General features: G+C 34.4%; 1 protein-coding gene and 2 pseudogenes across 1 annotated transcript; 1 reads left to right on the forward strand and 2 right to left on the reverse strand.

The window, feature by feature from the left end:
• Positions 1 to 405: 405 nt before the first annotated feature.
• On the reverse strand, positions 406 to 2,908 carry LOC121366502 (annotated as a pseudogene).
• A 10,185-nt stretch (positions 2,909 to 13,093) lies between these two features.
• LOC121366500 lies at positions 13,094 to 14,170 on the reverse strand (annotated as a pseudogene).
• A 5,284-nt stretch (positions 14,171 to 19,454) lies between these two features.
• Positions 19,455 to 23,003, forward strand: LOC121366501 (probable ATP-dependent RNA helicase DDX56; the record flags this gene model as incomplete). Its single annotated transcript, XM_041490919.1, is given in 16 exon segments — positions 19,455 to 19,481; positions 19,598 to 19,639; positions 19,773 to 19,848; positions 20,568 to 20,648; positions 20,689 to 20,786; positions 20,822 to 20,863; positions 20,865 to 20,885; positions 20,935 to 20,982; positions 21,024 to 21,088; positions 22,004 to 22,054; positions 22,104 to 22,128; positions 22,130 to 22,158; positions 22,207 to 22,278; positions 22,358 to 22,386; positions 22,389 to 22,517; positions 22,936 to 23,003. Coding segments are annotated over 16 exon segments (903 nt in total), but the record flags the coding sequence as incomplete, so codon positions are not given.
• Positions 23,004 to 25,552: the final 2,549 nt, after the last annotated feature.

Below are 25,552 nucleotides of genomic sequence, written 5' to 3' on the forward strand. Positions count from 1 at the left end.
TCTCTTTCTCCATTGCCTAAAATAACATGTCAACTCAGCAATGAAGCATTATGACTTACATTTTTATTCTTTCTTCTTTGTCTCTCTCTTCAATCTTTCCTCATCCCTAGTTTTCGATATTCCCTTTTACGTTGCTGAAGCTAATGTTTTTCGCGATGTTGCTCAACCAATGATTTTACAGTCTCCTCTTCTTCTCATCTTGTTCCTGGTTTATCCTCTTTCATCCCTTCTCTTAACAGAGACACATGTCCACTCTAAATACAAGAATGACGAGAAATCAAGAAATGAAATAGTAGGTCAGGTACCTATAGTAGTAAATGCCTATGTTACTAGATACCTTTCTAAGCTTAGTTTTTTGTTTTTGCTATTTTTTTTTTTTTTTTTTTTTCCCTGATAGTCCAGTACAATAGGATTTCTTAATAATGTGAATGACAACAAATTATAGCCCCAGTGACCATCTTCCCAATAAGAACCCCATACACTCTAAGGAGACAGTTTAATACTTGGTTATATGTAAATATAGTCTTACTGTGTGATTGTTAATGTAGGACATCCTCTTCATACAACGAGACTTAGCAACTGCCTTTTTCTGCCCTTTAATTACATTACCTAAACGAGAATACTTACATAATGCTCCTAAGTGGTGTGTGTGTGTGTGTGATTGTGTGGTGTGGTGTGTGATGAGAGAGAGAGAGAGAGAGAGAGTGTGTCAAATCTTGCAGACAGTCAAATGCATTATACTTACGTTTGGCTAATAAAAAGTTCTTTTGGTGGAGCTTCTAGATGTTCCTCTCCACCATACTTATCAAGAAGAGACTGGTTGGAGATCAGTTTTGAAGTTGTCTTTCTTTTCAAGGAACTCTTGATGCCACTCATGAGAGGAGCAGTGGGTTCGGCAAACAGGATGAATGTCAGTACCCATGTTCATAAGCTCCCAAGCAAACACTGTGTAATGGATATATAGTTAAATCATATTGACAAAAAAATTTACTTTGCTCTTTGGCAAACTCTCTTACATCTCCAGTATGTCTTACAAAGTTCTCACCAGCATGACTGTAATCTAAAAAATAGGCATAGATCATAGGATAAGAAATTGCTTCAGGGAGAACGTTTCATTACTTGATGGATCTTTGTTCATGTTCCTTAAAAGGATTTTCCCTCCTAGAACTGTTTTTGGGATCATAAAAAGCTGAATTAGGGTCCAAATTATATAAAATTTGGCAGTATCTTCACGAATACGTAGATTACGAACTGTTGTGCGAGTTTTTGAGTCAAAATTTAGTACACCGGCATGTCTACTTTCATCAGCATATTTATCTTCATCTATAATTCTTCTCCAGTTTCAGACTAAATTAAGAATCTTCAATAATGAATAAATACCAGAGACTACTTACTTTTTTTACAGTTCTTCTGAGAGTTGACCTGATGCCAGTTTCATTCTGTTAATTTTCAGCTTTAAGTTGTCTTTGGCTAAACTCTACTTTAGTATACTCTTCAATAATTGGCTTGGTGTGCATCAGGGTTATACCCATCCACCTATAACAAAGATCTCATATTGTGTCAGTAAATTTTGTGACAAAACTACTAACCTATTCTTTTAGCGTCATAAGTAATTTAAACTCAGGTTGAATGTATTTCATCAGGTTTAATGATCTTTGTTTGTAAACTTGGCACCAAGTTTTGCGAGGTCTCTCCTAAGTAAAGATAATAAATACATTACTATTTTCCTACACCCTCTAGGTACCCCCCCTATCAAATATACCCCCCCTCGTATAGTGCTATAGTCTATCAAGCTAGACAGTTCCTTTTTGCTGATGAGCAGAAGGGTCTAGCAGACAGCTTTCAATCATTAAATTTAGTTAACAGACTACACAGATTCTGAAGTAGTATTGTGATGTGTGGGTGGCAAGTAGAACAAATGTTTAGTCTCTGGTATTTTGTTTTTTAGATAGTAAACAAAGTAAAGGTTTGATGTGTTATCTTGTAAAACTGTTTTATAACTAACTCATCAATTATAGTTTTTAAAAGTATTGTTCATCTTTCAAACACAGTCAGTATGTATTGAAAAACAAGAATGTTAGCTGTGGGTACGTATATGACTCATTGGTTGGGTTTACATAATCAATTGTAGTTTTACTGTAACTTTGCTACACTCTTCTTGCACATCAGAAAAAAAGAGGAAAGGTCTATCTCAACAGACTAACTATATCAATATGACAGGAAAAACCCAAAAATTAATTACATATAAAGTGTTTGTTCATTAATTACAATAATTCATTATCTATATGACTTCAATTTTTACGATTTGCTGCCTATATGTTCAGATATTTAATTAGCATTAAGGTATATTCCATACTTCATGAAATTAAAATCCCAGTGAAAAGTGCTCGTTATAGCATTTTATTAATTTAGCTATTATTTATACCTCTAAACAGTCTTTTTTCTTATGAGTCATAGAGCCACCAATTCTCACAAGCCCCTTGTCTAAATTTTGTCACACGTGAACCTTGAACCTGTCCTCGTGTATACCATGAGTTCATATCATCATATGTTTCTGACGTTCAGGTTGAGGAGGTTGAGTTTAAGAGATGGTCTGTAATATGGAAGAAATGTAACCAGCATCCAATTATATATGATGTACTTTTACCTTCCCAATAGCATACCATGGAGCTTGAGCAATATACTGAGGTATGTGAGGATTGATGTCTCTATACAGAGTGATAGGGATTAGGGAATGATTTTCAGAAAAAGATTGGATGACTGACTTACCTTCCTTCTTCATCGACTTCAGCTGGAGCAGTACCAGCTTTCCCTTGTTCTTCTAACTCAGTTCTTGCTTCTTCCAGTCATTCGAGTGAGGTTTTTGACCAAACGTACCGCTAGAATCGTCGGCAGTTGTAGACGACATTGTAGTAAGATATCTTCAGTAACTTTGTATTACAGAAGGCGGAGCTAGTTATTAGAAAATAGTTATAGATTATAACAAATTAAGCCGCCCAGATCACAAACAAACTCTATGGTGGAGACTCGTTTTGAATTCAATGGCAGCTAGACCGCCTCCTGAAACTTATGTCCTGGAAAAAATAAGAAAGTGTTGAAAAAAGAATTTAATTCCAGCTATGCTGACCTAAGCTCAGCATTAGAGGGCTCTATGCAGATGTTCGTTGAGAAAGCCCAGTGAGTGCTGATCTAATATCAGAGTCTGTTATGAAATCTAAGGATTTTTTGATATAAATTGCTACTGAATTTCTGGCTGGTTTAAACTTCAAAAAGACAGGGAGTTAGGACAATACAGCAGTATTGTCAATGTTTTATTGATATTCTTGAAGATCTTGGTGTGGTCCTGCTGGAGATGCTGCAAAACATCTCTCGATCAGATGGGTGGCAGCAAAGTTTTTAAGTGGCACCAGTTAGCACAGGTATATAATTTGGAGCCAATTATATATATATTAGTTTTGAATGTGTGTACTTGTACATGTACTATACTTTCTTTTTGTTATGAATATTGACAAGTCTCCTAGCTCCAGGCCTGACACTATACATACAACATACAATTCATGTGTTCCTCTTTGTTTTCAGTAGAAAGGACTTACACAGATAGGTTTAATCATTTTAAAAATACCCAGTTATAAATTTACATACAAGTGGTCACAATAAAACACATTCTTTCTCATAGAAATCCTCCTATATCTGCTGACTCAGTAACTCTTCATGAAAAAACTAAGACAGGTAAATTACTGTACAAATATTTATATGCTATAAGTCATTGTATTTTTAATCAGCTTTAGATTTAATGAGAGGTACCATTGACCGAATACCCAGTCTGGCTAAAGTAGCTTACAACTTGGAAAACCATTTTGCAGTTCTTTGCATATCAGTGAAAAGAGGTCCTTAAAGCTAAGAATGTTCGTTTAGAAGATGCTCTAAGGTTATTTCTTCGTCCTGCTATTGGATAGTAAGCTTTCTGAAAAAAACGGAATGCTTTCCACAAGAGTCTTGAAAAGCTCAAAATTTTGACGAATTTTTCATTTTTTTCTACATCATCATCATTTTCTTGGATATCTCAATTATGATCTATTGAAGACAATTGCTGAATTAGATAAAGATGAAGATATTAACAAGCAGTTTGATGAATATGAGAAAGAATACGCCAGGTTCCTTCAAGATACTTCAGTTTTTCTGAAATCTTGGCCATATTCCGTCAATACCCAGATCTTAAACCAATTGCAGTTATTGGATTGCCTCAAGTTGGTGTTTCATCTTGATAGCCAGCAATGGTCATTGGAAAGATTAGTGACTGGATTATAATGTTTGGAGGGATTGTGGTTCCAGGGCTTATCAGTTGAATAGCATAACAAAGAGCTCTATTCTCAATTACAATATGTTGTTTTTCCTTCAGCTTTACTTGATGTTCTAAGAGATCTGAAGGATTCAGTCATTTTAAAAGCATGTTCGAGAGTATTGGAGTCAGTGTCCAGTTACCAGAGCTAACTACTGATCCAGTGCACTTCAGTGAAGGTATAAACACTTTTAAAGTATGGATAAAATACAAATATACCCAGATCTTAACACCAAGTGCAGTTATTGGATTGCCTCAAGTTGGTTTTTGCCTCCAGAGTTCAAACCACCAGACTGCCTCACCCTCAGGTATGATCTGTGGCTGTTTGAATGTAACACCTTTACTTCTGTCCCTCATAGCATGCTTTTGTCAAAAGTGGTAAGTCATCATTAAGTATAGGACAACAAACTGTAAAGTGTCTGACTTTTAGATAATTAAGGTAATGATATTTATATAAATATATTAACCACACATTTTGTTTAATGTTTTATACTGATGCCATTAAACAAAGTTTATAAGAGTACGAGACATATATTGCTGCTAAAAGGTTGAGTACAGCAACACTGATTTTCAACTTTTTGACTGTTCTATGGATCATGATATGGCCATTGCTATAATGGCTGTTGTAAATTGGTTACATTAGTCTAAACCTTAATCTTCCATATATTCAGAGGTTACTGATACATGGTCCACTCCATTTGGATTCAAACAATTTAAGATAGACATGTTTTGTTTTTGTAATACAAATATTTGTATGTGTTTGTGCAGTAAACACTTGAGCATTTACAGAAGTAGAGATATCTGGTTTTATAATATTAATAATGCAGCGAGCCCACAAATTTACTAAAAAAACTGCTGAACAAATTAATTATAATAACAAGTTCACTCTATGTGAATTATCTGCCAAAAACAACACTCATAAAATAAGTTTCTATGATTACTTGAGTCACTGACATATAGATTACCTAATAAGTCAAACTACTATTCCATGAGGTGAGTTTAATTCCATTTCTCCTGTTCCATACTACTGAAACAGTGAATAAATTGTCCACTTGTGTTTAAATATTGAGATACGATGATTGTTAAGTTCAGTAAACATACACTAGGTTATGAGTATCTATAGTGACTGATGTCAGAGTCCACATTTGTCCTAGCCCTGATCCACATGATCCAAATTGTGCAAGATAGCAAAATCAGAGGAGAATTTTTTGATGCAGTCGTTACCATAATCTGCAACACTCATTATCAAGGCAACATCATAAGGATCATTAAGTTTGTTATCTCCCTTTGTTTCAAAACTTAAATCAGCATGAGTACTAGTATACAGTTATTATTGACTGTCTGCAATAAACACTTGTCCAGTAACAGGATGAATAGCAAGACCTCTTGAACAATTTAAACTGAAGTGGATCAGGATCAGCCTTATCACTACCAATAGACTTGACATTAATGACCATTAAATGAAAACTTTTGAAGTCGATGGATGTCTGTCACTAAAAATGTGGTCATCTGGTGCTTTTAGACTCTTTAGCTGTTGTTATTATATACTTAATATGTTTATTCCTTTCTCATTTACTATACCATATTAAGATAGTATGTTTATTACATGCTCAGCCACTGCCATTATTTCCATTAGAAGAAACAGCAACAACCTCTGGATTAGGAGTCTTGATATAACAGATACTGGTTTCTCTACTTTCAAGGAAGGAAGTGACAGGAAATGAGAATGGGACTATACCATCGATATCTTTATTGTCTAATGTTACTTTCATTTTATCTTGACCACGAGTAAAGGAGTAAAATCAATTTCATACTTTCCTAATCTGTATCTCCTGAAATCACAATTAACTAGGGTTTTACTGGTATCAGGTGGAAACAATAGAGATAGACACATGAGAGGGATGAACTGAACAGCTTTCTTTCCAAGAAATATATTGACCATTGCTGTAGTTTTCTTACCAACTTTATTGATCAGGAAGTTTTAAAGGATGAGGAAGTTTCTTGGCACCAAATATATTGGACACTTGATGGGTGTGTATTATCGCCATGAACCACAACATTTTAGCATTTGAGCTGGTTAAATATACCAGATCTAATGTCAACTGGTTGACCACATCTTATTTCAATTAATACTTTTGTTTTGCTTTTTCTTTCGCGTCTTGGCCAACTAAATTCAAATTCTCTTGTATAATAGTCTCTAATTGTCCAAGATGTTTCTCTGACTACTAGTAGAAAGGATGGTGAAATGGATTTTGTCTTGAAAGCTCAAACAAACATCTTCTTCTCGCAATATTGATAAATATTAACACTACAGTAAATATTACACAAATTTTTGTCGTAATACACAAACAATAGGAAGTTTAATATGGACAATGAGACATAACTGATTCTATTTTACAGTCATTGGGAATTGACGTACACTAATTACTGCAATCACCTGATTAATAGCATCACCTGGTTGCCTCAGAATGTCAAAAATGAGTCTAGTGGCAAGGTGATTGGTTGAATACTAGTCATCTACCATAGGGTGTGACTAATGTGAATACAAATGATATGTATTCTGGTCATGTAGTAGCTAACAGTCCAGTCATTATCTTAACAGATAATAGATAGAAGAATTACTTCTAGGTATTGATTAGCCTGGAGATGGGACATATACATGTTGTTCTTGGTAAAGAGAAGGACCGCTTCTCCTGAACCACATGCTTCCGTGCCATCCCCTGTCTAGCCTCCACACCAATTACTGTTACCTTTAGAGCTAAAGAGGGTTGGCAGGGAAGATCTACAGTGAGGATGTTGTAGTTTGGAGCAGTTATTGCTGTTACTCCTCTCAATGCAGCAGTTATAATGGGAGATATTACAAAAAGTTAATGACACTGCAACCGATTGGGCAGGTGCGAACCAAGGGAAATTCTTCACAATAGGAGGATTGCTAAAGATGGGTCTCTCCAGCAATTTGCGTATGTGAAGAGCTTATCACAATCATGTAGAAGCCAATGGAATCATACTCAAAATAGGGGAATAATATTAACACGGCACGCTCCAAACGATTAGGTTTAACTCCAGTATGTATTTATGCAGGGAATTACATGGATCTAATCCTCGTTATGACGAATACTACTCTTAACTCATAATGACTAACTTTTTTAATATGACGTGCAGTTAAAGATGGGCGATCTCCTCTCCATATTGCTTAGTGTGCATCGAAGGTGAACATTTGCATATTGTGAAGAGCTTTAGCATCCAATAAGTTGATGGATCTTTGTTCATGTCAAGGTCCTCTAAAAGGATAAATTTTCCCTCAGAATAGAACGTGTATCTTGGGACTCAACTTATCAATAAAAGCTGAATTACCCATTAGGGTCCAAATTATTATAAATATCTGGCAGTGTCTTCACAAATACGTAGGATTACGAACGTTGTGCGAGTTTTTGAGTCAAATTTAGTACTAGGCACAATTCTCTACTTCATCAGCATATTTATCTCATCTACCATGCGTTCATATCTCTCAGTTCTGACGACTAAATGTTTAAGAATCTTCAATATGATGAATAAGTATCCAGAGACTACTTCCAAACTTACCATGGAGCTTAATTGAGGTAATTTCTTGCTGTCTTAATACAGAGAGAAGTGATTAGGAAAATGGCTTTTCATAAAATAGATAAGCTTCTTCTTTCCAGTCATCCTCATTTCTTCAGTACAGAAGGCGGAGTAGTCTTCAATACTTGTATTTAGAAAATAGTTATATAATATAGCAAAAGCTAATTGCGCCGCCCACGATCAACAATACCAAACTATAGGTGGAGCTCGGTTTGAATATTTACAATGGCAGCTAGACCCGCCTCCTGAAAAATTTGTCCTGGAAAAATATAAGAAAGCCTGTTGAAAAGAATTTAAATTCCAGCTATGCTGACCTAAGCTCAGCATTAGAGGGCTTCTATGAAGAAGTTGTTTTAAGAAAAGCACGTGCTGCTGATCTAATACACACAGAGCATTGTTAGAAATCTAAGGATTTTGAGTAAAATTGCTACTGAATTTCTGGCTGGTTTAAACTTCAAAGACAGGGAGTTAGACATACAGCAGTATGTCAATGTTTTATTGATATTCTTGAAGATCCTTGGTGGTCCTGCTGGAGATGCTGCAAACACTCTCTCAATCAGATGGAGTGCAACAAAAGTTTTAAGGTTCACCAGTTTAGACACAGTATTAATTTGAGCCAATTATTATATATATATTAGTTCATGTGTGTACTTTGTACATGTACTATATTCCTTTTGTTATGAATATTGACAGTCTCCTAGCTCCCGGCCTGCCACTATACATACAACATACAAATCATTGTTTAACTCAGTTGTTTCAGTAGAAAGGACTTAAACATGGTTCGGTTATAATATTTAAAATCAGTTATAATTTTGCAGACAAGTGGTCACAATAAAACATTCTTTCTTATAGAAAATCTATATATCCGCTGATGACTCAGTAACTCTCACGAAAAAAACTAAGACAGGTAAATTACTGTACAAATATTTATATGCTATAAGTCATTGTATTGTTTAATCAGCTTTAGATTTAATGAGAGGTGACCATTGACCGAAATACCCAAGTCTGGCTAAATTAGCTTACAACTTGGAAAAACACAATTGCAATTCTTTTTATATCAGTGAAAGAGGTCCTTAAAGCTAAGAATGTTCGTTTAGAAAGTTATGCTCTTAAGTTATTTCTTCGTCTGCTATTGGATAGTAGGCTTTCTGAAAAACGGTAATGCTTTTCCACAAGAGTTTTTGAAAAGCTTCAAAATTTTGACATGATTTTTTCATTTTTCTACATCGTCATCATTTTTCTTCGGATATCTCAGTTTATGGTCTATTGAAGACAATTGCTGGATTAGCAAAGATGAAATATTAACAAGCCGTTTGTATGATATGAGAAAGAATACGCAGGTTCCTTCAAGATACTTCATTTTCTGAAATCTTGGCCATATTCGTAATACACCCCAGATCTTAAACCAACTGCAGTTGTTGGATTGCCTAAGTTGGTTTTATCTTGATAGCCAGCAATGGGTCATTGGAAAAATTAGTGACTGGATTATAAAATTTGGAGAGATTTGTGGTTTCCAGGGTTATCAGTTTGAAATAGCATAAACAAGAGCTCTATTCTCATTACATATGTTGTTTTTCCTTCAGCTTTACGTGATGTTCTAAGAGATCTGAAGGATTTCAGTCATTTTAAAAATGTTTGAGAGTATTGGAGTTAGTGTTCAGTTACCAGAGCTAACTACTGACCAGTGCACTTCAGTGAAGGTATAAACACATTTAAAGAATATGGATATATATATATATAATATATGTATAATATATGTATCTTATATTATATATACATGTTCAGTAGATATTCCTAGACATATTGCATCATTTTGTATGCCCACCTGATGAAGTTGCCGATGCTTCTGTTTCAACTTCAATGGTAGGTTGATCTTTCTAAGATTGCTTTGACCATGTGTTATGTATGTGTGATGTTTGTTCAATACATCAATTGTTGTATGCAAATATTAAGGCTACAATTTTCACATGCATCTGATGCTGGAATGTTAGAATTCATTTGGTTGTTAAGGGCGTATGACCTTAATAACAAATGGATTCTAATAGTCCAGAATACATCTTGGAAAGACTTAGTTCTGTATTACTCTTCAGTCTTTATATTAGCAAAACTGTTAGTAATTTACAGAAACAGCATCATCACCAAAGCTATCTTAGGGACAGATTTTTATAATCATATCTTGGTTTGCATCTTTTAAAGTATATGGAATGACATATGAACAATGAAAATACTTACAGAACAAATTCATCTCTCATATTGGCTCACCACTCGGCTTGCTACAATTCAATAGATTATTTTTATTTAAACTCTTTATCATTTACAGCCAGCACATCAACCAACTATAATTTACCATGTTCAGTTCAACCAAAAATGGTAGTCATCTATCAATATCAAACAACAGATGCCTCCAGAGTTTAAAAAAAACCACCAGACTACCTGCCCTCACAGTATTAACTGTGTGTATGATTCTGTGGCTTGTTTGAATTTAACATCTTTACCTGTCCATCACAGCACTGATTTTGTCAAGCACGAGTAAGTTATAATTAAGTATAGGACAACATGCAAACTGTAAAGTGTCTGACTTTTAGATAAGTTTTGATTAGTGAATGATTTATATAAATATATTAACCACACATTTTTGTTAAAAATGTTTTTATACTGATGTCCCATTTTTATCTAGACACATAGCATTATAAGATAAAAGAAAATATGTTGTTGCTAAAAGTTGAGTACAGCAACACTTATTTTCATCTTTTTGACTGTCTATGGGTCGTGGCATGGGCTATTACTATAATGGCATTATAAATCGATATTATTGGTTTAGACCGTTAACCTTCCGATATATTCACAAGTACATGATACATGGTCCACTCCATTTGGATTCAAACAATTTAAGATATAGACCTGTTTTGTTTTAGGTACCAATATGCATATGTGTTTGCAACAGTAAACACTTAGCACTTTATAGAAGTAGATTATATCTGTTTTTTTTAATATTAATAATAATGCAATTAAGCCCACAAATTTAAAAAAAACTACTGAACAAATCAATTATAATAACAAGTTCACTCTAATGTGTGAATTATCTGCCAAAAACAACACTCATAAAAACAAGTATTCTATGATTACTTGAGTCATGACATATAGATTACCTAATAAGTCAAATGCTATTCCATGAGTGAGTTTAAATTCCATTTCTCCTGTGCCATACTTACCAAAAAATGAATAAAGCCCCACTTGTGTTAAATATTGAGATACGATGATTGTTAAGTTCAGTAACATACACTAGGTTATGAGTATATATAGTGACTGATTCAGAGTCCACATTTGTCCTAGCCCTGATCCACATGATCCAAATTGTGCAAGATAGCAACAATCAGATAGAACTTTTTGATGCAGTCATTACCATAATCTGCAACATAAATACATCCCTCATTATCAAAGGCAACATCATAAGGTTTATTAAGTTGTTGTATCTCCCTGTTGTTTCAGAAACTTAAATCAGCATTGAGTACTAGTATATACGGTTATTATGACTGTCTGGCAATAAACACTTGTCCAGTAACAGGATGAATAGCAAGACCTCTTGGACAATTTAACTGAAGTGGATCAGGACCAGCCTTATAATACCAATAGACTTGACATAATGACCATCAAATGAAAACTTGAAGTCGATGGATGTCTGTCACTAAAATGTGATCATCTGGTGTAAGAGCTACTCCACGAGGACTCTTTAGCTGTTGTTGTATTATACCTTTGTATGTTTATTCCTTTCTCATTACTATACCATATCCAGATTAGTATGTTTATTACCACTCAGCCACTGCATTATTCCATTAGAAGAAACAGCAACACCCTCTGGAAAGCAAGCTTCGATATAACAGATACTGGTTTATCTCTATTTCAAGGGAATGAGTGACAGGAAATGGGAATGGACTATACCATCGATATCTTATTGTCTAATGTTACTTTCATTTATATTGACCACGAGTAAAAGGAGTAAAATCAATTTCATACTTCCAATCTGTATCTCCCTGAAATCACAATTAACTATGGGTTTACTGGTATCAGGTGGGAACAATAGAGATACACACGAGAGGGATGAACTGAACAGCCTTCTTCTGCAAAATATATTGACCATTGCTGTAGTTTTCTTACAATACTATTGATCAGGAAGTTTTAAAGGATGAAGAAGTTCTTGGCAACAATATCACCAATATGTTGACACTTGATGGGTAGTGTATTATCACCAATGAACACAACATTTAGCATTTGAGTGTTGAAATATACCAGATCTAATGTCAACTGGTTGACTACATCTTATTTCAACTAGTATTTTGTTGCTTTTTCTTTGCGCTTGGCCAACACATTTCAAATTCTCTTGTATAGTAGCCTCTAATTGTCCAAGAAGATGTTTCTCTGACTGCTGGACAGAAGAGATGATTTGTTGAGCAAAAAGTGGATCCTTTCCTTAACATCCTCACTCTGTTTTATGATGTCTGTCTCTTGTTTTGTTAAGTCAAGCCATGGGATTCCAATCAGTAAAATCTTGACATTTGTGACCTTGGGTGTTGTTGGAAAGCACATTGATAACATATCAATTGACAGCAGTCTATACAGTAGACTTCAAGAGGTTTGTTGTGAGGAACACATTGAGTTTGTAGTGGCTCACTAATCAATCGAAGTGATTTGTTGAACACCATTTAGGGTCTTCTGTCATTACATGTGGGTTATCAATACCATATATGGTATAGCTTGTGAAAACATAATAATGACATTATACTGGTTGCAGAAAATATATACAGTAATAGCAATAAATTAAATATATGTAAGAAAACTAGAGTAAATAAAAATGCTATTGGGTAGTAAGTCGTTATTTCTTTTCAAACTTTCTGGCATCTCTGGTGGTGGAGGACATGGTATATATTGAGCATTAAGTTTGTAGTGGTTCACCATCATCAAGTTCAGAGGAAATGATTTGTTGAATACCAACAGGGTCATCTGACATGTTAGTGTCTAGGCATATATGGTATATGAATACATATAAAATCATACTATAGTGGAAGTGGTTAAAAGTTTATTATTATTCATAATAAGTAATAAAAATTTAAGTAATATTTTTAAATGGATACATTTCTTAAGGGTATTGTAAAAGTGCTATTGGGTAGTAGCTAGTCCTCGTTTTCTTTTCAAGCTCTCTGGCATCTCTGGTGGTGGAGGACGTGGTATACGCAAATATACTTTTACTGTGTCATAATAAACCACTGAGCAGCTGTCAGAGTGCCAATCATAGCAATACGAGGTCCCAGTCCTTTGCCAGAGACCTACAAATCCAAGATCTTTAGCAGCTTGCCAAGGAGTGCTTCCTACATCTGAATTCAGCTTGGAGACCACACTGTCAGGTGGATGGCTTGCCACAGCACAAAATATACCAGCTATATAACTGAAGTAAATGTCACAGCTAGCTGTGAAGGCTTGCTGAGACTATCTCGAGGATATGGTATAACATACTTATAAAAGAACTCAATTGTACGCTCAAAACAAGCAAATTTTATCATTGTATATGGAATTTGTCGCAACCAAAGTGGTGGAAGACCTTTGTAGAATCCAACTAGTCCTTCAGCGGCCCATATCTTTGGAGCTGCCTCACGTAGGGTATTAGCCCATCCCTCTTGTATCTGCATACGGACTTTAACAGCTTCCATTGGTGCTAGAGCAATGTCAGCAAACAGTTCAGCACTAGCACTAGCTGCTAAGTATAGACTCGTACGATATAAATATGCCTTCTCTTCTCCAGCTACATTTGAGTAAAGAACTTTGAAAATCTCATAAAAGCCCAAATTTACAGAGCCCTTGCATTGAATATCCAATACATGTTGGGCCCATCGCCCCTGGCTAACCCTCTATATCCATCTTCTCTCACTGTTACCTTTAAAACCATGAACAGTATTTTTATACTTTTCAGGATGACTTGTATACGACATTGACTACGTCAAGAGGTGTAAGAGCTGTAGGGTCAGTCCACAACTTAAAATACCACCAAATCCACATAATGCAAAGTATTTGAGTGAACCATATTTCACAACTTGGCTGGGATAAGTCAGTAGCACTGGCACAGGCCAACTGTTGTGAAGGTCTCAGTGGAGACAAAGTTGGGGTTTGTTCTGAGTGTGGTACACAGTAGGAAGGATGGTGAAATGGATTTTGTCTTGAAAGCTCAAACAACTTGGACATTCTTCTTCTCCAATATTGATACGAATATTAACACGGAAATTATACAAATGTTCGTCGTAATACACAAACAATAGGAAGTTTAAGTAGACAAGTGAGAACTGATTCCATTTTATAGTCATCGGGATATGACGTACTACTAATTACTGCAGTTCAACTGATGTAATAGAGTACCTGGTTGCCTCAGAAATGTCATGTAAGAGTGAGGCAGGTGTGGTTTGACTAGCCTACATAGGGTGTGGCTACTGTGCAAATGATATGTCTCTGGTCAGTGACAATAAGGATCACTAGTGGTCACTGTAGTAGCTAACAGTCCAGTCACTCTTAACAGTAATGGAAGAATGTACTCTTAGGTATGAACCTGGAGATGGGACATATACTGTTGTTCTTGGTAAAGAGAAGAGACCGCTTCTCCTGAACCAGCCTCCAGTCCCTGTCCTAGCCTCCACACCATTACTCCTTTGGGAGCTAAAGAAGGTTGGCAGGGAAGATCTACAGAGGATGTTGTAGTTCGAGCAGTTCATTGCTGTACTTCCTCTCAATGCAGCAGTTATAATGGGAGATATTACAAAAGTTAATGCCATCCTTGAGGCAGGTGCACCCAGGGAAATTCTTCACAATGAGGATTGCTCTGGGTCTCCAGCAATATGTGAAGCAGCTTATCACAATCATGTAGAAGCAATGGAATCATTACTCAAATATGGAATCAATATTAACACTGTCAACCGATTAGGTTTTAACTCCAGTATGTATTTCTGCAGGGAATTATATGGATAATCCTCGTATGACGGATCTACTCTTAAATCATAATGCTAACATTAATATACGTGCTAAAGATGGTCGATCTCCTCTCCATATTGCTGCCGAAGGTGGACATTTGCGTATTGTCAAGACACTTTTAGCATCCAGTAAGTTGCATCTTGAAACCATTCTACAGCCTTTTGAAGAGGTGACATATACTTGCCTCCTCCAGTTATCTTAGGAGCAGCTAATCACCATTATTTAGTGGTTGATACCCTTTTAAAGCACACCTCTTACCCACCTGGACTACAGAGTGACATACAACTGGTTTACTGGGCTTGCAGTGTCTTGTCTATGATCAAAAAAGGTCAACATCCTACAGCTGATACTTATAAAAATTAAAGAGTGCTCTACAGTTACGTAATGACAAAGATTTGGTCAGTGCTGTGCCTATTGCTACATACTGTAATATGGCTGAAGTGTGCAATGATAAAGATGTAGATGAATTAGCACAGTTACAAGCAAAGGATCCATCTACATGTTTATTTCAATCTCTTGTTATTCTTGAGCGTAATATTGGTCTCAGTAATAAGTTGATGGGAACATACATTGAGAAAGCAATCGAATGTTTGTGTCAGCTACAAAAATACTCCACAAGTGGACCAACTACTTCAACGAAATACTTCATGGGATGCCTCTTATAGAGCAGCAGATGATAAATTGCAAAGTTTACATGAGGCCCTTCGCATTTACATGTGACTCTCTCTTTCTTTCTTGTAAATAAATTCTGGGATGTAATTCGTAATCTTAATGTCCACAGTCACACAATTGATTACATTCCTTACATTAGAGAGGTCATGGGTGTATTGGACATTGTATTGGCATTGAAAGCTAAACAGACTTGTCAACATCTAGATCATTGGGGAGAAGGCTTTCAGAATAGTTTTGCACACTTGTTGGCTCTCTATTCATGTGCTTTACATTCTTGTAACAAGCAGTCTCTAATCGTAGAGTTCTCAATGATCTTGGCTGTGATTTAGTTGAGACATATGCTGATTATACTAAAGAACATTTTACATCTTTGTTCCATTTTGCTTTAAGAAAGGCATCAGCGATTGTTGAAATCATTAAGTTTTCTGGTATAGGAGCACGTAATGCTGTGAGCAGTTATATTCAACTTATTGAAGCTTTATTGCTATGGGCTCTGGCAATGATATCAACACAACTTATAAGCAGTTCTTTTGCAAAGGAGAGCGCCCTTTGCATATGGCTGTCAGATTAGCTGAATGGATCCTTGCTATTTACCAATAGTGAACTTTCTTTTCATTCATGGAGCACATTATGATGGTTTGTCCACATCTAGGATCACACCAATGGAGTTAGCTACACGACCTCCCATTACAAGCTTGTTTTGACCTTTCACCTTTACTTTAGTTTGTTTGGTGGTGTCTAAAGTGATAGTGGATAGCGGTATAGAATATTGGAACAATCCTTCTTTGCCCCCAGTTATTAAAAAATTTATTAATTACCACGATCAGATTGACAGGAGTTACTGATATTTTTATTCATTGAAAATTTGAGTTATTTATTTGAGTTGTGAAATCTTTTCAATGGATATGTGTCGTTTTTATTTTCAGAAAATAATAAAAATGTTTAAGAATTCAATCGTTACCAAATGATATTGTCCCCAGTCTAGAAAATATAACACAAAAGTGTATTAGGTATGCAATAGAAGTGCCTATAATAATAGGGATGGCCTAAATTGTCCATCGTATTATTCTCACTGAAGTGACCTAATAAAGACCTACTTATAAATCAAGGCAGGTAGAGTTTGGCTTTAATAACTCAAAACCAAGCAGAATTTTAGCACCTATTATTTTATAATTATAACACCATATAAGGAGGTATACCACTTTTGTACTGTCCTTCTTTCAAATGTTAGTTTGGACAGAACTTTATTTACTTGTATAAGAGCTTTATTTTATCAAATTAGTAAAAGGATACCACTTGTTCACAAACAACTACAAACTAGTATAAAGATACTACTTGCTCTTACCTTTTCCGTGAAGGAGCATCCACACACAAATCTCCTCCTTCTAATATCTCACCAGGCTGGCTGTCAGTAAGTTGAGGAAAGGCTAAAAGAAATAGATGTTTTATTATAATAAAATCCAATGATGTCTTACCTGATCTAGCTATATCAGGAGTTTTAGTCTAAGAGAGAGAGAAAGAGCAGAGTTATATATCTGTATGTACAACATTACTAACTATTGTACGACACTAACTGGTATAATGTTGTCTAGGTTAATATCACTAGTAGAAATGGCCATATCTTCCTCTCCTATCAACATTGGTGTGTTCTATAAATATAATATCGTATAACACATATCAGTTCTGTTAACATACTGATATCCAAGGTGATGGTAGAACATCTGCAACAATAAAGGTAATAGAATATAATGTAATTATGTTAGTAGATACCTTGGTCTTTTCTTTGTCTTTGATAATGGAAGATTCAAACTAGAGAAAATGCAGTGTTATAATATTAGTTTTATTTATTTACCTTTTTATTAGTTTCTCTTTATCAATAACAGGAGAACCCTAAAAGAAGGAATACAATAGAGAAAGAGAGAGAATGATACAATCATTCTCTCTCTCTCTCTCTGACTTACCATAGCTACTTTAAAATTCTTCTACTTGTTCTTCAGCATCTTCCACAAGACGAGCATGATCTTTCATTAGTTCTTCCCAGTATTCTTTGACGCCTCTTTTTACCACCCATACCTAACTGCTGAAGAGTCTTTTCTAATACAGCCTATGAGAGAGAGAGGGAAGAGAGGTGTGACACAATAGTTGTCTCTGTTCCAACCTCGAAGCCCCCTTTTCTTTCATCTCTGTCCATATTAATACGCAACAGAGTACAACAACGAGTTAAGTAACTTCCTAATATGTCAGCTAAACAGTTTAAAGCTCTTGAATTAGAAGCTAAGAAGAGGTAAAATATATGATGATGTCTATCTAATTGATTACCTTCATATCCAGCATATAGACCTATAGTAGCTACAGACTTTCTCTGCAATAAATGCAAAGAATTGGTGTCTAGATGCAAAGATTGAGGAAGTCGAGTGAAGCTAGAGAGAGTGAACACTGAAGAGAGAGAGACTCAAATATTAATTAACTTACCCAATAGGGTGACAAGCATCAGGTTTTTTCCACTGCCTCTTGGAACCTTTTGGCCAAAATTGAGATGGGGTGTAGGTGCCATTAAATTTTCCTACAAAGAGAACAAGTGGAGATCATTTTGTCTCTGTAATAAAATCATATAAAGAGAAGAATGTCATGCCTTGCAGCAGAGTAGATAAGATGGAAGAGAATGTCAAATGTTGCATAGTAATATGGAAATATCGAGTGGGAAAGTAATGTGATATACATGAGACAGTTCTGTGTAATCTTTGGTAAATTCTCACTACAACACATCCAGGACTCCCAGTTATTGCTATGAGTATCCCTACATGATATTGCCCCAAACCAAAGTGATCCTGGCTAGAAGTTGCCCTTCACTTCAAACTAGCTGATCAAAGATAATTTCGTCTTATCTACTCTTTTTAGCATTATAGTTAATATTTACTGACTCTATTTTCAATTGGGTTTGTGTCTTTAGATGAAGCAATAAGTTGTCTCATTTCTTCTACATATTCTTGTAGTTCAATACTGTGTAGTATAACATTACCATCTAATGTGTTTTTAGGATGATCTAGCGCAGCCTGCACTTTAGGGTGAACTATACAGGAAAAGGCAAAATGTAATATCAACTATAAGATGTTAATAACTTTTTAAAAAATGTAAACTATTGGCTTTGGTATCATATAATAGGTCAATTTCAAGGAAGAATATATTCTCATATTGGAGATTTCTTCTTCATGAAATAAATTAATGCTATATCTTAACTTTGAGATGAAATGTTTGTGAATGGAATGAAAACATAGCTTGTTAATAAATAACCTACTACACAGTAAATGATACTATATTTAATTTGCTTAGTTGGAGCCATGTGTAGTCTCATATAACTAGCCCTCCTTCAAGAAGAGATTTAAGCGGCAATATGAGACTATGTATATACATACAATGTGTTTACAAAAACTTTACATACGATTTTCTACAAGATATATTGCTCCTTATACCTGCTGGATGGCATCTGATAGGTAGTAGGTGGGTTATACACTTGTGGTACATCACAGTGACAGGAGATGGACATTGGTCGCCATCCTTCACTCCACATTGGTGTCTGAGTAACACTGTCCCGATGAGTGATCTCTTCATCTTCAAGTTCACCCCACAGCCATCATAGGAAACTCATTTGAAAGCTGATTTACAAAGAAATGATATTAATCTACAAATTGAGAGAGAAACCCTGTGTCCACGTGCTAAATGAGAAATCACGTGATGTTGTAGATTTAATTTTAACTAACCCTTGAAGACTGACACGATAATCCACGTGGTGTAGTGATGGCAACCAATTCACAAGAAAAACTTAGACTTTCACCAGATGGGTTTGGACACTAGACTAGTGAAGGTATAATTTTACATTTCATAAAGACCTCTATAAAAGTATCAAATATATAGTTTATACTGATGTGGATTGTTATAGGAAATAAGTCATAATTTACAATTTTCTTCCGCCTTTTACAGGCCATTGCTAAATTAGGCTGGAACCACCCAACACCTATTCAGGTAATATAGGCACCACACAATATAACATGAAATATCTTATATGTCTGATTCCTAAACTATTATGTCTGTTTTTAGTTTTTCTCTAACCACACCTCCTTGTATGATCAAAAAATTAACATGTATTTTTTGGCAGGAAAAGATGATACCATTAGCTGTTGAAGGTAAAGATATTGTGGTGAGAGCTAAAACTGGATCTGAAAAACAGCCTGGTATGCCTGACTCTCCAATTATATATTAATGTATTATTACTACTCCTAGTTATGCTATTCCAATGATACACAAGATACTTCGTATGAAATCGTAGTAACACTATCGATATTGTTTGCTCTTTTCAGTCTCTCTCTTCCTCTCATTAGACTGAAACCGTACCTCCTTGTGTACGAGGTCTGGTACTTGTACCATCAAAAGAATTAAGTGTTCAGGCTATGACAAACTCAAGGTCTGTTTCTTAATTTAAAAGTAATTCATTACTTTTTGAGGAGTTGTGCTCATGTTGTTCAAGAGAGATTAGTGTAGTTGGTGTTGTCTCATACAAATGAATATAGCTACTCAACGGTATGTAGTTAATATATTTCTAGTAATAGTAGTTATATGTGACCATAAATACGAAAATGGTACCTAACGCGCAAGTGAATTTCGAACAAACGCTTGTGTAGAAACGGTTGCTATGCATCATCTTGAGCAGGAAGTCAATGTTATTTGGTATTCATGAAGGTCAATCATTGCTCTCATACATAATGAATTTTAATAACTTTCCTGTTTAAGATGGCTGCATAGCAACAATTTATACGCAAGCGTTCACTCAAAATTTGTTTGTACGTTAGGTACCATTTTCGTATTTATGGTCACATATAGACAATGTGAAATAAAGACTTTATAGTAATTGTTGTTGGCAAAATAATTAATAATGATTTTCTACAATCATCAGTACTGCTTTGTTGGAAAAGACCAGATATAGTGGTTGGAACACCCAGTAGGATTCTCTCTCACCTCTCATCACAGGTCAGCAGTATACCAGTAATAATACTACTGTGATTTGTTTCTTTTAGACATTAGATTTAGAGAGAGTCTTGAAGTATTAGTTGTTGATGAAGCTGATTTAGTATTTTCTTATGGATATGAAGATGATGTTAAAAAACATTATCAGGTAATTGATATTAATAATAATTTTTTTTATTCTAGTTTATTTGTAGCTATTTACCTCCTATCTATCAAGCTATATTAAATGTCTGCTACATTAAATGAGGTATTTAACATTATTACTTTGTGATTGTTAATTGAAAGAATCTTTTTAGGATGTGTTCTCATTAAAGAAACTAATCCTACATCAAACCAGTGAGTGTGTGGTGTGTGTGGATATATCTTCATTCTTTTTTATATGTAGGTAACTCTTAAACTTGAAGAGGCTGATCTTCCTGAAGAGACTCAACTCACTCAATACCATATAAGGTAATGACAAGGGCATAGGGGTAGGAAAGGGGGGGGGCAGAAGCCTCCCAACTTCAAATCAGGGGGGCTAAGCCCCCCTGATTTGCACTCAAGACTAATAACCTCTTGTGAAGTGGTTATTGTGTTAATTTGTGTACATTAACAATCAATCACCACATTATTGTGTGGTCATATTACCTTCTGTTAAAATTAATTTGCTATAACAAAGTATTAATAGTTGAATGCACTTTTTCAATCTTACTCTGACTATAAAATTACCTACAAAGTACTATGACCCAAGAACCACTAAACCATGTCATGTGTTACATACACATAAGGACTGTACTGGTAACATTAGAAATAACTAAAAGTTTATTTCCTTTAACGACAAATGAATGAAATTTTTTGGTCGTTTTTGATGTTTAATAATATAACGCAACTTAATATAAGGTCAGCCCCCCCCCCCACCTTTAAACTTCGTTCCTACCCCTCTGGACAAGGGGTACTACATGTCTTGCACCTAGTAAAGTATGGCTAACAAATTTAGCAGAAATTATGTTAGGAAGATTGATCTGTAATCTTGACAATTAAAAGTTGAAAAACTTAAATTTGGCTATGCAAGCTCTTCATTGACACATTTGACTTCTCTTCTGTTATTGAAGGAACAGTCCCTGAGTATGCAGCACTGATTCTTTCAAGAAATATTTGAATAAAACCATTCACGTTTCAGTGATTTCTACTTTAATTAAAAGTCAGCTCCACCCACTACATGTCAAAAATTATTAGTAGTAGAATTAAATTTGGCAGTGCATACATAAATACACCAATCCATCTAGTTTAATTCTCCACAAAATTTCTAGCTATACAGCATAAGGGGTCCTGTGTACATTAATTTGATGTCCATTAATTATATTATTGTAATCCTATTATGTTTAGATGCAGTGAAGAGAACAAATATCTGATCATTTATACATTACTTAAATTAAAGTAAGTACAAAATAATTTCTGGATCTTCTTTAGCAATTCTCTTTATTAGATTAGTAAGAGGCAAGACTTTACTATTTTGTTAATGATATCGCAAGATGTTACAAGTATGTCTGGATCTAGTTATTTAAATTATTATTATTTTGTAACTATAGATTAAAATTATTTTTGGAACAATTTTCTATCAAATCTTGTGTTCTCAATTCAGAACTACCACACAATTCAAGGCAAAGTTCTTGCAAGCAGGTTTTAATAACCTGTTTGTTGAGAGAGTACTCTCCATTAATGTTGATTTTCATTCAACAGGTGTCATGTTGTTGAAGAGTTCAATCGAGGTATTATGATTATGTCATAGCAACAGATGAAGTCCCTGAAGTCCAAGGGAATGATCCAAAAAGTCATGTCAGCAAAAAGAGACATAAACGTGATAGAGAATATGGGGTGGCACGAGGGATTGATTTTCAAGGTATTTTGTCTTAAATATCAAATAATAGATCATTTGAGTATATTAAAGAAAATAAAGTATGAATTATATTACATTGACAATGGGTAATGAAATATATGACAATACTGGATGCATTATCACCATAAGACCACACCTCTAGTCTCATTATGTACAAGTTGAAATGTCTTTTATCTGATTTTTGATTTCAAATTTACTGCTTAGTTGTTATTGATCTGCCATTTGCTAGCCTTAATTTGAGACTAAGATGATATTGCTGTTTGACTTTGAGACCACACCTCCTTAGCAATATGGCCAACATTGGATAAGGAGTCCCTATGATGATAAACCTCATATCAAGCAGTGATCGTTTGTTGTGTGTTTGTAACATTTTACTAACAACTTCTAGTGTCTAATTTATTTATTTACTAATGTTTTTTAGGAGTGGAAAATGTGATCAATTTTGACTTTCCGCAGTCAACAGATGCTTATATTCACAGAGTAGGGAAGGTATCTATACTTGCTACAATAATGTATGTATATGTGTGTGTGTGTTGTCTGTATATATATAACCGTAAGGGTACAAATTTTCGAGGGTTTAAATTTTCGTTTTTTTTTTAACTTTTGCTTTATTATTTAAATTTCGGGGTATTAATTTCCCGGTGTTTAGTGGGTGTGAAGTATTAATAATGGGTGTGGTATCAGGCACGTGTTGTGATCACAAGCGTGGATTTTCACTACACGAAATATGGCTACACCTATTCCTATAAAATCCATGGTGAAGAGGGTACCATATATACAAGAAAATCTGGGGAGGCAGTTGACTGAGAAGTACTTCAGACAGTGTAAAAGAGAAAGAAGTGACTGACATGAATCCCTTTGCGTGATTATGCGTGGGTGGAATAAAAGTTAAATTTCGTGATAAACAACAACCCACGAATGCAGCAAAATTAAATCCCCCACGAAAATTTATACCCCTTACGGTAGATATAGTGTTTCTGTTAGGGATGTACAATAATCATGATATGACAATTATCATATTTTAGCGTTAATAGCAATAATGGTTTTACCTATTGTGATAATATTGTGGTTTTTACGTGTTATATTTTCTTTTTTACACATTGGAAATCAATTATGGCTGAAAGTGGCATGTGACTGAGTATTTTCCCATCAACCTCGATCTTCATTCCAGTCTTTGTTTATGGAAGCATTGTCTTCCATATAAAAAGTCTTAGAATCATGATATTACTAAACCTGTTTAATTTGTATATATTTGGTTATAAAAAAGCTCACTGATTTGTAGAGACACAAGGCAACAATTTTAGCCAAAACTGGTTACTGTAACCTTGGAAAATAATAACATTAGAAAGAGTCTAAAAATTTGTCATGGCCAAAATTTGAAGACAAATTTTAGAGATAAAAAATATACATATTTAAATTCCTAAGATTATTTTTGTTGCGCTAAATAGATTTTGAAGATTTTATTTTAGAGATAAAAAATATACATATTTAAACTATCCTAACATTATTTTTGTTGCGCTAATATATTTTGTTGTACATCATTTATATATGACTAGAATTATATAAAAATAAACTTTGTCTATGTGCCTCTCACAGAAATTATGATAATAACTTTTACTCCTCTCTGGGAAGTTGTGCAAGGTATTTATTGACCTGAAATGAAGCTATTTGATTGGTCAATTAGGCATTGCACAGTACATTACTCGGCTAAATTGAAGTGCTTAAAGTTACTAAAATTTAGTAAATATTGATAAGCTTAATATCAAAAGTAGCAACAGATGCTATCATAAAGTGTATGAAAATATAGTTTTCTTGGGGAAATGCTTCTTTAAAGTACCAACTAACCTCACATGCTATCAATCTCACCTTTCACTTTTTTTATTTGCATAATTTTCTAAGTAAAACCATTTTAAAATTTTCTTAACCTTTGAAAGTAAAGCCATTATTAAGATATTTGACAGAATACTTGGTAAAGAAAAAATTCAAAAGTTTACAAATTCAAACACTTCTATAATTTTATACTATACAATATCCGATGAATTACTCACTCACTCTCTCTAGAACTGCTCGAGGATTTGATTGTGGGTACTGCTCTTACCTTTGTCTCTCCCACTGAAGAAGGAAAGACTTGTTGAACTAGAAGAAAGGCTTCAAGAACAAACAACCTCCTGGTATGTTAAAGTGGGTGGTGTCTATAATACCTAATAAATTATAGTTATAAAAAATTGACCTACAATTTCTTGATGATAATGGTATTACAATAAAAACTAGAGTTATGACAAAAACAATAGACACTTCAAACAAATGCTTTCATTACAAAATGCTAGAGACTTGAACTAGGTACATCCATTATTGTATGATTGCAGTTTAAGAAATCGGTTTCATATGAAAACTTGTTGAATGTAATTTGGTATATTGACATCAAAATTACCAATGTAAAACCCTTATCATAATTGCCCCTATAATCATATAAACATAGAATAACTCAATAAATAATTAAATGTGATCCTAACAATTTGAGGATCATTTGGTACAAGAAGTGGGTCAGATTAAATCTCCTATTTGAACAATCCCACACTGTACATTACACAATGTACATAAGGAGATCTTTTGTTGATTCTAATATCCTTACATCTTTATAATAATAATAATAATAGAACACTATTGAAGTTGCTCTGTCATGAACTTAATATGTCAACATTAAGCTATATTGAATACATTATTTACTTTCAACTTGCTTATAGACGGTATATAAAATGTAATTATATGATAATGTAATTTTCATATTACATAATTGAAACTATACAGGATCCTAGTATCCTATTTCCATGTAGTATATCTAACTATTATATAACATGTCTACCTGCTCCATAGTGCATGTAAAGTGAATGTGATGTTTTTTTCATTTTCTATATTAGTAATGTTATGCTAGATGGTTTAATATGCTCTTTTCTCTATTTACCTTTGGTACTATTAGATCCTGGAAGTGTTAGTAGTTCTATAGTCAAACCATACAAGTTTAAAATGTCAGAAATTGA

This window comes from Gigantopelta aegis, unplaced genomic scaffold (genome assembly GCF_016097555.1).
Source record: "Gigantopelta aegis isolate Gae_Host unplaced genomic scaffold, Gae_host_genome ctg5967_pilon_pilon, whole genome shotgun sequence".
Taxonomy (NCBI): domain Eukaryota; kingdom Metazoa; phylum Mollusca; class Gastropoda; order Neomphalida; family Peltospiridae; genus Gigantopelta; species Gigantopelta aegis.